At 41.3% G+C, this 14,940-nt stretch overlaps 1 protein-coding gene across 1 annotated transcript; it reads right to left on the bottom strand.

Moving 5' to 3' along the window:
- Nucleotides 1-236: 236 nt before the first annotated feature.
- Nucleotides 237-13,927, bottom strand: sh3bp1 (SH3-domain binding protein 1). The gene is made up of 19 exons (XM_062413795.1): nt 13,882-13,927; nt 13,412-13,727; nt 10,008-10,050; nt 9,419-9,523; nt 9,245-9,321; nt 8,704-8,815; nt 8,335-8,411; nt 8,033-8,120; nt 7,870-7,938; nt 7,632-7,722; nt 7,394-7,530; nt 6,687-6,798; nt 6,282-6,363; nt 6,116-6,196; nt 5,044-5,157; nt 4,403-4,500; nt 3,505-3,673; nt 3,044-3,363; nt 237-754 (listed from the first exon to the last, which is right to left on the bottom strand). Exons 2-19 carry the CDS (start codon nt 13,459-13,461, stop codon nt 477-479), a joined length of 2,103 nt encoding a protein of 700 aa, XP_062269779.1. The 5' UTR covers nt 13,462-13,727; nt 13,882-13,927; the 3' UTR covers nt 237-476.
- Between the last annotated feature and the right edge of the window lie 1,013 nt (nt 13,928-14,940).

Here is a 14,940-nt window from a genome sequence, read left to right as displayed (position 1 = left end):
ATCCTGAAAGATTTAAAGTTAAAGAGGTAAAAGCTGCAGATGCCACAGAAATGGGTTGAAACTGACCACAGCCATCGTCCTTTCTGTGAAACAGAGACTTGGGGTGGAGACAAGTGAACATTCAAACCTCAATTCAGCCTTGAGGTCCATAAAATCATTTGCCAGTGTACATGAACACTGTGATGGTGTCGATTTATGGAAAACTAAAACCTAAAAACATAGGAAAAACAAATGTCTTTTTCTGTTTGTGGATTCATTTATTGCTTTGGATATTTTTTGTTTCAACCCAGATGACATTGCATTCTGGGAAATATCGGACATCGTTAGACTAATAAATAAATGGTACTGGTTATGAAAAACAGATCCAAAAAATGTGATTAAGCTGCAACACTTAAACTTAAAAATACATCCTGGAAGACACTGAACAGCAGAATAAACATGTTGAACAATAGTGAAGATACAAAAACCAACGTGTTTCACTGTGCTACAGAGGGAACTTGTTTCGCCAGTGATGGTGGAGGAAGAGGTGGAGGGCAGTTTGGGGCTTTGAGTCCAGGCTTTTTCGGTGGAGGCTTTTTCGGGTTGGCTCCCTGAACTCGGGGTGCGGGCGTAGGCTTGGTCCCAGTCTCCACCCTCGTTGGGACTGTGGTTGGGGGTGGAGGGCTCTGGAGCTTGGGAGGCACAGGGGCCTTCGGCTTGGAGAACTGAACCGTCACCTGCTCGCTAGCTTTGTTCGTGCCGAAGCATCTTTTCGCTGTAGAAAATAAGAGCAGGAATATAAGGAAGACACTGACCAGGTGGTGTCCTTAGACCGTATATATTAAACATGGCTCCACTTCCTCTCACTATCCAGAAATGAAGCCAAGATATCCTGTATACAAACGCTGCCATCTTGAGCTTTAGAGCCAGTGTCTGCACAGCTGCCACACACACACTGGACCAATGGCAAGTCAGTCTCAGCTGTTAATCATGATGTCTCGCCCCATTTTTAAAGCATTAGTTCATTAATTAAACCAAATTATGTGGGAAAAATTAACACTAAGTGTGTACTTTGAATTTTTTGTTTGGTCTATCTCCCATCCACTTACATGGAAGAGGCTGGTTTTATGACCTATACTGTAGCCAGCCACCCGGTGGAGATTGAGATGGTTTGGCTTCACTTTTGGAAAGCTTACATGTCGTTCATCTTTCTTTACGGTTATGTTCAGAAAGCAGAGATCAATATTTCTTCCATTCTCCACTAAACGTACCTTTGATGGTGAAAATGTGAATCTTATACTGAAAAGACTGTTATACTGTGATAATTTGTAATTAAAGAAACAACACAATCGTCTTACAGACAAACAATTTATGAAATCTACTGTGGCTAAAGAAAGCTAACTCTACAAAGATCCTGCTAAGCAACTAATATAGGCTGGTGACCTTGTCTCTCCTTTACATTTCTATTGCGTTAATTTAGCATGACTTTCCCGTAATTATCAAAAGACCATAATGTCAGCTGTTTAAAAGCTACATCATTTCACTTTATCCCAATTTCAAAGACAATTGTCACCAAATATCTCAGCATAATATTCTTAAATTATTATCAATGTTAAACAAAAGAAAATCCAACATTTGTCGGATTGCTAAATGGTGTTGGATTTCAGTTTAATTTAATTTAGGCTTGGGAAGAGACACCATATAAGGTAACAGCAAAGTGAGTAAGAAAGAGGGTCTCAGTTTTGTAGACTGACAAACGTCACATCAGGAAGAAAAGACTTAAAGGGGAAAGTTTTTCAACCTCTTCCTCAATTCTGAGTTAATGACAGTGACGCATGACACGAGGGGTTGATATTTTGGTCAGTGATCTGAGTCTTCCTGTTTCCTGTCTACTTCCTGGTTGCTATGGCAAGTGGTAATTTATTTTCTCTCCCTTGACAAACCACAGAGTGAGAGAGAAAGGGTAGAGGTGAAGAATCTCTACCCGACGTTACACAATAGAAAGAGATATAAACGATGAGGCTGGTCTGAAACAACAATGAATGATGGGACTGCTGCTGCTCTGGGAAAAAAAGTGTTCGGCCCCTTAAAGGGGAAGTCCAAAATTTGACTCATGACGTTTACTTATGAGAAATGCTACTCAACATGTGAAAACTGTTACTAATGTCTTCTAAGGATCTGCAAGGGGATGTCTGAAAGGGCCTGTATTTTACACCTTTTGGGGATTCAATTTGAGGTATTGGTATCCTTAAGATTATATATCTGGGGTTTAAAGTAAAAAAAACTGCTGCAATGTGTATTTCCATGTCCTCCCTTCTGCCTCTCTCTTGAGCTGCAGACAGAACAGACTGCCTTCACCTGCCTCTTGAGCCCCTCCTCTGATTGGCTGACTGCACTTTGAGTGACACGTGACCAGGCCTATCTCTACTCTCTCTGGTAAACCCAGGTGAGAGACATGTTGGTATTTTTGGATACAGCTATACAACCACAGCCATATATCTACATTCGGTTACAACAGGATGTTTCTGAACCTTAAGTTACACCTTCCTCTTGTTAGTTCAAGTTTTAGCAGGATAGTCGGCCAATGTAGGAGAAATATCTCACATCTGAATTTCAATCCGGAGTAACATCAACGAGACGTTACAATAACACATTTCTTAGAATGGACTGAGTGAAAAACTGTTTTCATACAGGCACCTACTGACCCCCTTCAAATAATTACGGATACTAAAACCCCAGAACTACCACTACTCTTAGTTTAAGTACAATTTACTCTATATGTGAGTATATTTTTTAGCTAAGGGTTAAAATTACCAGTAAAATTTACTAATCAACTATTCTTTATCTACCAAGTCTTACGAGTAAGTCCATTTTGCTTGAGGATTTCCCAAGTAAAAATTATAACGAATTTCTGCGTGAGAATTGTTACCGAGCTTTTGTTAAGTAAATGTCACTCCAAATTTTTTTCAGTGCAACTTCAGTAAAATTTGAGTAAATCCTTTCGATCTCATACACAACTCTATCTCTTTGAACATTATGTTAGACTCTGATGACTTTGACTTACGTTTGTACGGGGAGCTTATCTTCACCGATGCTCTGGGAGAGTGTAGAGGTGCCTCCAAAATCGACTCCAGCTGGCCTTGTTCCGGGCACTGCTTCTGGGTAGGGCTCCTGTTCTGTCCCGCGTTTGGCGTTGATGCCGCAGCGGAAGTATTTGAGGCCAGAGTGGGGTCGGGAGCGATTGCTGATAAGACGCTGGACATGGTGTTTTTATGGGTTGGTGCCGCTGGTGCAGCTGCAGGGCGGGCCCATGTGGAGGAGCCACTGCGACTCACAGAGCCAGTTCTCATCTGGAAGAAGGCGCCACTGTCCTGAGAGGTTGTGCTGATGGAAAGAAAAGGATGAACATGTCTAGTTAGTAGATAAACCTACCTTCAGCTTGTGACAGTAAAAGGCAGTCATTTTATTGTCAAACCATTCATCATTTAAGGCTTAGCTGCGAATACTGTTCTGACACAAGGATACCTGTTTGCCTTGGAGAGTGGGAGATGATAGGATGAGCAGGAGGAGGTACTGGATGAAGAGGAGACTGCTCTGCTCAGTTTCTCCTTTTCTGAGATCAGAGACGGGGCAACAGGAGCAGGAACGGTCACATCTGGTAACTCAGGGAGTTCTGGGATCTCAAAGGATACAGCTGACCAAAAAAAGACATGGACATTGTTTTTGCGACATCACAAAGACAGCTTTAAATTATACAGAATAAATCCTGTTAATCAGATGGTGATGAGTTTGCTGAGTTGTGAGAATACAGTGACATTGATAAGAATAACTCTGATTACAAATCACCGATAATTGTATATTTTGATTACGTATTCATTTACTGCATTTTGTTATGTTTTCAAACACATCAAAACAGAAGAGCAGTACACACATAAAATATGAGAATTATGAATGCCTGTCGTTATAGTAACCTGTAGATTTTGCTGATGCACTGCAGTCAGAGCAGGTGATACATTTTTTATTATTCTTATTATATTCTTATTTATATCTTGCTTAACTATTGTTTTCTTTATGCGATGTAGTTTCCCAACCAGTCAAACTGGACAACTGTCCCAATGCACCTGGCCTGAAGCCTAAAGGCTCCAGGTTCATTGTGTGGTTTATGGTAATTTGTTTAACGAGTAACTGAAATAAAAAAGGAATGACAGGGATACTCAGGTGGCAACTCCATAAATTCATAATCTTAAGATCCTGACATCATTATACAGAATGTAAAAAAATTAAGTATATCATAGTTTTAGTGTAACTGCTGTGATGTCTTTGGATTAACCTTATCATAACTGAGAGACATTTTTAAAAGCCCAAACTGCAAATGTGACAACTTAAAAATAAGTTCAAGTTAACCAGAACCACCCTGACATACCTTCAGGGAAGAGGCTGGAGCTGTACTGAATAAGAGGCTCCATAACTGTGACCACCTGAACTGAAGAAGCTGACGCCATGTCAAACAGAGCAGCTTCACTATAGAGACAGAGAGAAGCAAAGGAAACATCAAGAGGTCAGAATGAAAGAATATGACATCGTCACTGTTCTGCATAGAAAGCAACTACATCACAGACCTGGTATTAACATCCATCCTGAGACATCTGATCTAAATGTGTCAATGCTAAAAATACGATTCGTTATGACACTGTAGTGAGTAAGAGGCAGTCGACTGAGTAGGCGGTCTTTCATATGTAGCCCAGGACACAATTGCACGCCCAGTGCAAAAGCCCTGTGGCCACATTTGTCCCAGACCCCTCTGAATGTGGTCTGAGTGATCAGATCTCAGGATGTATTAAGGACCTATTTGGGTGTGTTCAAATCTGTTCTTAGAGCGGTCAACTTGTACTCTGATCGCACAACCAAAACTCTCATGTGAGCAGAAGTTATGGTTCATGACACCGATGATCAATTGAAGATTATGAAAGAGGAAGGACAGGCAAAACAGGGAACATGAATGAGAGGAGTAAGTTAACAGTACACACGGTATAAAGAAAGTATAATGAGTTATTTCATATGTACCCTTCAGCTCGGGGCCAGAGCAGGTTGGGCCCCAGGACGATGGCAATGTTTCTGGGGGTCATCTTGTTCACAGCCTCCTGCTCAGACAACAGAGACAAAAACTGGACCAGATACCTGACAGAGAGAGGAAAACACAAAGTACACCGGTTGTTGGAAGGAGACATGGGAGCTCAGGGAGGATCAGTCAGGTTGAATAAAAAATTGTGAGTGCCCTGTAGTGACAAAAGCGCCTACTTGATGAGTATCAGGTGAGATTTGAGATACACAAATGTGGCAAAAACACAGCATCAGCCCGGCTGAATAAAAAAGGTCATTTAACTTGAGATAGCTTCCAAAAAGTGAACTCAAATGTCTTGAACGTCATCTGGTGGATTTTTGCACTACAAGTCATAAATACCACCTCCTCAATGTTAGTGAATGGGACATGGAACAAACTAAAATAGTCAGACTACACTTCAAATCATTTTTTCTCAGAGAAGGTTCTGTCCTTTTAGGTCCTTTTTATCACACTCATGTAAGTTCAACGTCTTATTTTGTATTAGTTATTTGAGGTTAAAAACAAAACGGCGTGAAACTTCATGATTGACAGCTGACACTGAAACACAATTTTAATTGTGGGACCTTGCTCCATCCACATTTAGTAGTGTTCAGGCTAAGATGGTGACATTCATATATTTTAGCTTTATTTCTGTATAGGAGGAAGTGGAAAGGTGTTGTTCATAAACTCTATGGTGGGCTAAATGGTCAAGTTAAAAAAGTTATAATTTTATAAATAATGATAACAATGTCAAAACCACATGATGTACCATGTTGACCTGTATCTGGAATATTTTGGTTTCATTTTTGTACAATAGGGGGAAGTGGAGACACACAATCCAATCTATATTTTGTGTGTTAGTTTATTAACTGCTAAGATTTGCTAATTACCGCAGTACTATACACAAAGTTCTGCCAGTGATGTTGCTACATGAAGGATCCCCAAAGCCAAGAGCATTTTTTTGCCCCTGAGATGGAAAAGAAAATGACATTTTTTCATTTGGAAGAAAAAAACATGAGCACATTGGGCACAAACCTGAGGTTGTTGTAGTTTTCAGGTGGCAGTTTCTTCAGCAAAACTTTGAACTGCTCCAGTTTCTCTGTCAAGTCTTTTTCCCTATGAAGATACAGATCAAACTCAAGACACAAAGCGGAAACCACAGTAAGATGAGAAACATTTCGAGTGTAGATATTACACACACCCAGCTGCTTTGAACCAGTCATTGTAGAGTTCAAAGGTCAATAGGGGCTCGGGCAATTCTCGAAGGTAACACTTCAAAGCTCCTGTCACCGGATTAAGAGACAAACAGTCCACAATCACAGCAGTGTATAATCAGGTACAAGGTAATATATACGGAGTTATTCAATAATGTTGGACAAACAATGATAAAGAATAACACAAGGACCAGCTGAATTCCCATTCTATTTGTTAAAATAGATGGATTTTAGATTAATGCTCTAAAACTTCTTCAGTACACAGGAAATTATGTATTTCACATTTGTGGAAGTTATAACAGGGGCTGAGAGAACAGAAGAGGAACAGTGAAATGAGCGGTAAAAGTCACGTTGGCTGAACAGACAAAGAAGCACCCGTGACATGTCTTTACCGGCCACAGCGTGAGGGTCAATTGTGAACTCGCTGTGATCCACATTTCCTTGCTCCAGGCCAGTCTTCAGCCTCTTCACAACCGAGGCTGCCGCCGCCAAACGAAACAGGCCCTAGAGTGGCATGTAATGAAAGGAAGAGTGATTAGACTGTAGAGCCAGAGATGGCGGTATGGCCCAAGTGATGAGCGGCCAATGACCTGCCAAGTTGTAAAGTAAGTAAAATTCCATGACCAGGTCTAGCCAAGATTTAGTTATAGCCTGATGCACAGAAGCCTGAGACCAAAATCAGAGCAGTGGTTTTCAAAAGTAATAAAGTTTATAGCATTTAGACAATCTGTTTTGTCTGAATTTAGAAATAGAATGTACAGGTTATCCACGCTTTTATGTCTTCAGAAGTTGAACGGCCTGATTGGCTTCATCTGGCTTCACAGATAAATACAGCTGGGTGTCATCTGCGTAACAATGGAGATGTTTGTGGTGCTCTCTGACAATATTGCACAAAGGAAGCATACATAGGGTAAAAAGTATCGGCCCAGGTACAGAAACATGCGGAACTCCGTGAGAGAGTCAGTGGTATCCTCGCCAAATCAGAATCTGATCAGTTAAACTTAAACAAGCATAGTGCATTTCCTTTATCCATTATCCCAAAAACATGTCCAGTGTTTGAGGCCACTATCTGATTTCTCTTTCATCCCATCAGTCCTACCTCCTCTGCCATGCCCGTTCTCAGGAGCATGTGAATACACTCCTCGATGGGTACCGCGATTTCTCTGTCGCTTTTGGACAGATGAGACAGCAGAGGCTCCCCGTAGACTTTCTGATTGGAGAGGACCAGCGCTGGCCCTGCACAATCAGACACAGCAAACAGAGGAAATGAACACATGTAGAAATATTGCGTTGACAGTGCAGGTAATAAATGCTCAGATGGACACACACAAGTTCACCATTTTGACTGTGATTCTCTTTGAGCTCGCTGATGTTTTTGTCCAGGAACTCGTGGGAATGTTTGTGGTATTCTGCTTGCAGTTCGAGAAGCTACGATTGCACAAACAAAGAGAGGTGGTGGATATGAGAAGCTGCATGAGTAAATACTACAACCTTAGGCATACTTTTTGCAAAACTTGCAGATTTTATTTTATTTGACTTTAGAATTAATTTAGATCTATCAAAACTGCAGCTCACACGAATGAAGTAGTTGGCGTAGTCGTCTTCTTTAGTCGCAAAGTGGTACAGATCTGCAGAGTACTGGTCCTGCAGAGACAAAAACATCGAGAATAAACCATTGACTTCACCGAGGTAGTGCCGGCGGGTCAGTCCCTTTGTCAAGGACACAAGGTTCTCTTACCTTGGTGCTCTCCAACTTCCTCCATGCTTCTTCCATTTCCTCCTTAAGCCCTTCCTGCTTTGCCTGGGCACCGGTGCTGGCCTCACTCCTGGCCACAAACACACACGAACATGTCTCCAGCTTCAGAGGACATTACATAGACTGTCCTGGATTGTCCTGGAGACTTACTCTTACCTTAACCATAATAACTCTAAACAAATTTTCACCTTCAAAAATTAACGTTATGGGGACTTTTGTTTATCCCCTTAAGGAAGAGGAGTCCCAATTATGTGACTATATAAACTGATTTAGGTGACACTCACCTGTTTTTTGCGTTGTTCCAGTCTGTAGTGAGCTTTGCAAAGTGCTTTTTGTTCTTGAGAATCTCTGGTAAATCATCCTAAAATGAAACCAACAAGGGTCAAATGCTGAGATTAAATTTTTGGATTATTTTACGGCTTTTCAGTATTGACTGAGCTTTATATGTGGGCTTTGTAAAATACCATTGAGCTGGTCAAACTCTTTGAAAAGAACACATGAAATGAGCACTTGATATATAGGTAGTACAAGGTTTTACATGCTCGTGAGTGATGGACAGAGTATTTTTAGACACAGTGCAGCCGTGGTTAAAAGCTTTTAGTGGTTTAAGAGAAGTGTAATGGATGGTTTCTCTTCGGCAGCCCCTGTCTCACCTCGCTGAGCTTGTTGAGCGGCACCAGGACTTCTCTTTCCAGTTTCATCTCAAAGTCAGCCAACATGCTGGCCAGCATCTTCTCCATGAAACAGCACATCTCCAACACCCTCCTACAACAAACACACACACACAAATATAGCTCATTCTCAACTTCTGTTACAGTTCAACCATGAAAACATATTTGCATTAAACGTTGCGTGTAGAAAAGAAACCATCAAACACATACTTTACAGCTCCTGCAACAAGAACTGCAAACTAAACATTCTGATCCCACATGAGACTTCCTCACATCTACAAAACATCTTATACGCATCATCAGACAAAGCAAGAGACAGGAAATTAATTGCAGCTCATCTCACTGCTCTGTCAACTCTCTATGACTATAAATAAACAATACACAGTAAACAGAGGGTCTACACAGGCTGGGGGATCCAAAGTTTAGGCACAGAATGAGTATGTATGTATGGATGGATGGATGGATGGATGGATGGATGGATGGATTGATGGAGGGATAACCTGCAGAGGATCAAAGCTGTCACCTGATAGAGGACTCTGCGTCAAAGTCTTTGAGGCTCTCTGCCATGCTGACCGACAGCAGCATCAGAGGGAGCTTTTTCTACAGAGAGAGAAGTGGGTGTGACACCTGTTAGCAACCAATCAAATACGTTTGCAGTGATGCTGTGGATGTCGTGAGTCTCCAAGTGTCTGAGTACCATTCGTTTCTCAGCGTCCAGGCCGGACTGACTCTGCATGCAACCCTGCAGCTTCTTGTAAACGACCTGAGCCGCCTTTTTGGCTGGTTCCACCCGCTGCTCCACCTTCATTCACACACAAACACACAAATAATGATTTTTGTACCTCTCTTTTTGTTTGTTTTTTACTTATTTTATATTAAGTTTTCAACAAAACAATATGCATTTCCAGACAGTTACTTACTTTGTCCATTTTTCAACTGTATACAATATTGTTATACATGGTATTCAAGTACAGTGTGCAATGCAGTACCTCGATTTTAACACTACAATCCTGTAAACTATGAGAATTGAGACATATATAAAACTGTTTTAGAAAGTATAAAAAGTTTTGAGAAAACTGCCTGTAAATAAATGGGTTGTAATTGCAATGTGCAGATACAAACAGTAATTTAAGTGCAGTAATCTGCTTTCTGGATGTTTTCTGACTGATTGTCTTCTAGAGCTCATTGAACAAGGCGTTTATATAAGACTACCAACAAGCACACGGACGAAGCAGTAACTACAATTTTATTGTTATTAATATGTTATTGCTGCTGGTATTACTCACCAGTACCAGGTCCGCGTGTAGTAGTTCAGTGGCATCTTGTGACCTGTTGATGTGACACGGTGTTGGTCAGTGAATGTAAACACAACAAGCGCCCAAATGAACAATATCAACATTCAAACGTGGTTTTGTTGGAATTGACCAAAATCAAGTTATTCTATTGTTGTCTTATTGATTTGCTGATTATTTTCTCATTTGATCTTATCTATAAAATGTGCATATGTGTAAAGTGCGAAGAAGTGCTTCCTTCTCCTCTTCCTTCCACCAACATTTCCATCTTGCACATTTGGAGCCTGTGCAGTAGCGACGGGGGGTGTAGTGCCATTAGTTGTGAATCCCCTCGATACAAACGCTCAACCAATCGCAACCATAAGAGCATTTTTATAATAAAATAACTAATTAGAATTCCCACTTCGACATACATCAGTGTGATAATAACATGCACAGAAGAAAACATATTTGAGAAAAATGTAGTTTAACTTTTTAGTTTGGTCCATGTCCCGTCTATTACCATGGAGAAGGCTGGTTTTATGACCTAAGCTGCAGCCAGCCACCAGGGGGCTATTGAGACACTCTGGGTTCACTTTAGTGGCACTGTCATGTCATCCATCTTTATATACATATTATAAACAGTATACAGTGGTGCTTATGACATCACAGGCAGCAGCTGGTTACTGAACTAAGCTGTGAGCTGGACTATTTCCTGGCCAGGTGCATTGAGAGCCCCTTGCTCAGAGTCGTTATGCTAATATGTGCTAAGTAGAAGCTGATGCTAACTTCCCATTAGTAACTTATGATCTTTAAGAAATAATCAGCAAATACAAACTAGTTTTATTTGGCCAACAGTGGCAGGGTTGGAGGACTTTTTTTCGGCCAGTCTAACAAACAACACAAAGCCAACAGGCTGAAACCGGAGTGTGAGGGTTGTCGTTGAGGTTTAGTGCAGCGCCAGCTCTGAGAGAGAAATGACGGTTTAAGACCACAACCCTGTTTCACCTCCGCTGTGGCATGCAGCCGTGGGAAGAGGAGGGGGAGGAGATCAGCACAGATGAAACACAACACGTGTCTCTGCTGTTTTGAGAACATCTCTTGGTACGTGATGCATCGAAAAGGGAGCACAGCCCTGCTTGAAAAGAGGTCAGATGAGCTGCAGCGCGTCCCAGTGTGTACTGTACATTGTTATTTTCCCCAAGGAACTTGACGTCTGACATTTCAAAACACAAAGAGAGGGAATTCATGAGGCTGAATCCAGGAAAAGATTAAGAGAGCGGGCCACACTTTTAGAAAACTGTAACTGATACGTCCCACGCCATCACATCAGCCCTTAAGCTCACTTCTGATTGGCCATGTATTTTACAGTCCTGCGAGAGCCACCGAGACCTGCCTTTTTTACAGATGACATCTTCGTTGATGGCTTCCTATATACACATACTGCCCATTACACGTGGATACTTAGAATGCAAGCGTGTGCTACTGTGCGTTATGTCTCTACACGTCTTTATCTCACCAAAAGTCACAGAGCTGGAGTAAAGTGAGAACTGGTGGGAGGGGTGTTTGTAGCTGATGTGCATGTTGCACTGCTGCAGATGCATGGGTTTGTAGGTCTTTTATTAGACACACACCCACACGCCAAGAGAAAGCCAGACAAAGTGTATCATGTAAGATTTCGTCACCCACTCTGTTTCAAATGTCAGTCACTATCATGCAAAACTCTCAAGACCCGAGCTATTCGACTCGTGTGGCATCCAAATATCTGAATCAAACTGTCACCTACTCGTGAGCCAGGCACAGACACACATGTGCTCAGAGATAAACGGCTAAGATTTTTCAATTATCTACAGACAGCAAAATGAAAACAGGGACGAAAATAACACAAACGGAAAAAATTGCAATAATCTATTTACGTTGAGTCATAATTTCGTTTCCTGTTGCAGAAATGTCTCACAATGTCTCCCCTCAGATTTGCTGTGAACCGCTGTGGTGTTCATGCGTGGAGGAGCCTGAGGTTTCCCATAAAAGTCAGCATGTGTCACTTCAAGAGGAACCAGCCACTGGAGCATTCCTGCTAGACGCACTTCCCACCGTCGTGTTTGCAAGAGTGAAAATGAGAACACGGAGACCAAAGCAGAATTGAACGTTTCCTCAAAGTAGTATAGCACCGAAACGAAAAGCTTCTCGAGCAGACTGTGGCAGGTAGTAAGCTCTGGATTTGATGGAGATGAAAGAAACATTAAAGGTTTTTATACTTAAAATATAACAAATGTTTTTTTGTGGTAGAGTATTAATTGACCAGACCCCCCCCCCCCCCCCCCCCCCCCCCCCCCCAGTATATGTTGAAGCTCATAGATCCCTCAGACCAGCAACTCGGTCGAGACCATAGACTGTAAATACAGATGGACAACATGGCCGCTCCACAAAGGTGAAGCCACCACTTTTCAATTGTCCCCAAGAGTCTAGCTGCAGTACAGCTCTTAAACCCCAGCTCTTCCATGTAAGTGGATGGGACATGGACCAAATTAAAAAGGAACAAAAACCAGTGGTGAAGACATAACTTCCTTGGTGCTATCTTTGCTGGATGTGTAAATTGACATTTGAGTCAAATTGACATTTGAGTCAAATTACACATCAGATACATTTCTCAAATAGGATTTCTGTCCTATTAGGTACTTCCTGCAACACTGATGTAATAAATGTTAATTTTACATTAAGTTGTAATCATTCATTTGATGGGGTGAATCATCTTATTGACAACTGAGACTGATTGGTCAAGCTGTTCCATCAGAAAGATTATTAGTATCATTACGTGTTCCTCTCCCATTGACATGCTCAAGGTTAAACTCAAGACTTGCCATGTTATCTCTTTGATTTTATTAATTTCATTGCCTTGTATTTGTTTTTATTTCATTTTAACTCCACAGTTGCATTTGTTTTTATTGCACAACACTATTAAATGTGCTTTATAAATAAGCTTGATATGAAATGACGCGTACTTAGATTAAAACTTAGATCCTTGAAAGAAAACTGACGTAAATTCACGTTATTAAACTTCAAAGCTAAAGATTTTTGCTGAACTGAAACAACTGTTGCGAGCAGATTTAAGTTATACAAGGTCAGTCAGACTAACTCTTTTACAGCACGATCTAAAAGTTTGTTCATAATAATCTAGCGAGTCAGATTTCCACTTTTCATTGAAGAGTGGAACAATGTTTTATTTCTTCTCCCACTAGTTATAGTGGCACTTTAAAGCATTTGCTTTTAACTGCAACTATAGTATCAAGGTCACGTGTAAACCATGACACTAACATAAAATCCCAGAATAGAACATATTAGTTTCTGGTTGAAAGCCCTTGAGTGTGGGAAAACCAACTTTCTAAAACTCAGAGGAAGTTTCAGATCTTGCCTCTTACCTTGGTGCAGAGCTGAGCTGCTTCAGGATGCTCAGAGACTGTCGGAGCATGCCTGCACTGGAACCCGACGAGCTTCTCTACCCGACCACCACCTGAGACCTGCTCAGTACCCACAAAGTATCCACAATACGTCCACTAAGGGCCCAGCCGTGCTACTTCATCAGGTGAGGAAGGTACCACGCCAGCCTGGTCTTCTCTGCCTCGGTGTGTTTGTGTATGCGTGTTATTGCCGTCAGGATTCGTTCTTGTTTTCAGGGGTGTGCTCTTAAGTAAGAGCTAACACAAGTCGGTGAATGAGGAAGTTGCACACATGAAGCTGTGTGAGGGGGAAGAGAGATTTTTTGAAAGGTTTGACTGCCACACAATGTATCAACAATCTGCACAGATATGGTGTTAACCAGACATTACACAATGGAGATATAATGGCTTTTAGACTGTTTACCAAACAAGTGAAAGAATTTACTACTTACGAATCTCATTTTGAAATATCCTCCTGGCAGCCTGCGGTTAGTTAGTGCTTTGGTAAATGATTACAGTGTGTGCGACAGAGGTAAAGATATTTGAAAAAAGCACCAAATAAAAAGAGGAAACGGTCACCGCTGCTGACTCCGATATTATCTATTTTTAAATCAGTGCAATTTAAAATGTTCTTTAAGTTGAATATGGGCTATAGTCCGGCCTTGAGTATTTGTGTAAGTTGAGGTTTATCTGCATTCATTTTCTTAAGTTTCATTCTTTTTGTTTAGCCCAGAATAAAGATGATGACGCATCTCCGCTTCCTCTCACTATCCACAAACGCTAGTAACTTGCGCATTTGGAGAAATAATTAGCTCCCTAGCGATAGGGGGGATGGAGCCGCTGTCTGTGGATCCTGCCGATAAACACGCTCGACCAATCGCGTGTCAGTCTCAGGTGATTCTCTCCATCTACTTAAAATCAAATTACTAATTCAAACTGTGAAATTGAGAAAAAGAAAAATATTGGACATGTAGTCAGTCCAACTATATGTTGGTCCAAGTTGGTCCATTTTCCATCCGCTAACATGGAGAGGGTCGGGTTTAGGACATGTTCTGCAGCCAGCCACCAGGGGGCGAGACATTGGCTTCACTTGTGGGGAGCAGTCATGTCATCCATCTTTATTTACTCTGTCCCTTTAACTCTCAATAACAGACACAATTTAATAGGGGGATGTGACACGGGTCAAGAAAAACAAACATGTTTGGAGGAAACCAAGGTGCAGAACCAGGATTGTTTTGTCATTACTTATAGGACATTGTGAGATTTTTACTCAGGTCATAAATCAAGGAAATGTCGGGCACATTTAAGGAACTGACACCTACAAGTGTGAAATATACCGCCTGATTGAGTTTCAGAGGGCTGTTGGGTATTGGTGGAGGTTTCACTCTGAGTGACATTTTGTTATTGAAATGTATTTTTGCAAGAATACATTTAATTCCAGTTTCTTTTATATTTCAAAATGGCATTTTCTTCAAAGTATTGTCGAGGACACTGTGGGATCTCACATCTAG

Source organism: Platichthys flesus, chromosome 20 (genome assembly GCF_949316205.1).
Source record: "Platichthys flesus chromosome 20, fPlaFle2.1, whole genome shotgun sequence".
NCBI lineage: Eukaryota > Metazoa > Chordata > Actinopteri > Pleuronectiformes > Pleuronectidae > Platichthys > Platichthys flesus.
The sequence above is the reverse complement of the archived record's forward strand: the minus strand, read 5'-3'. Positions and strand labels throughout refer to the sequence as shown.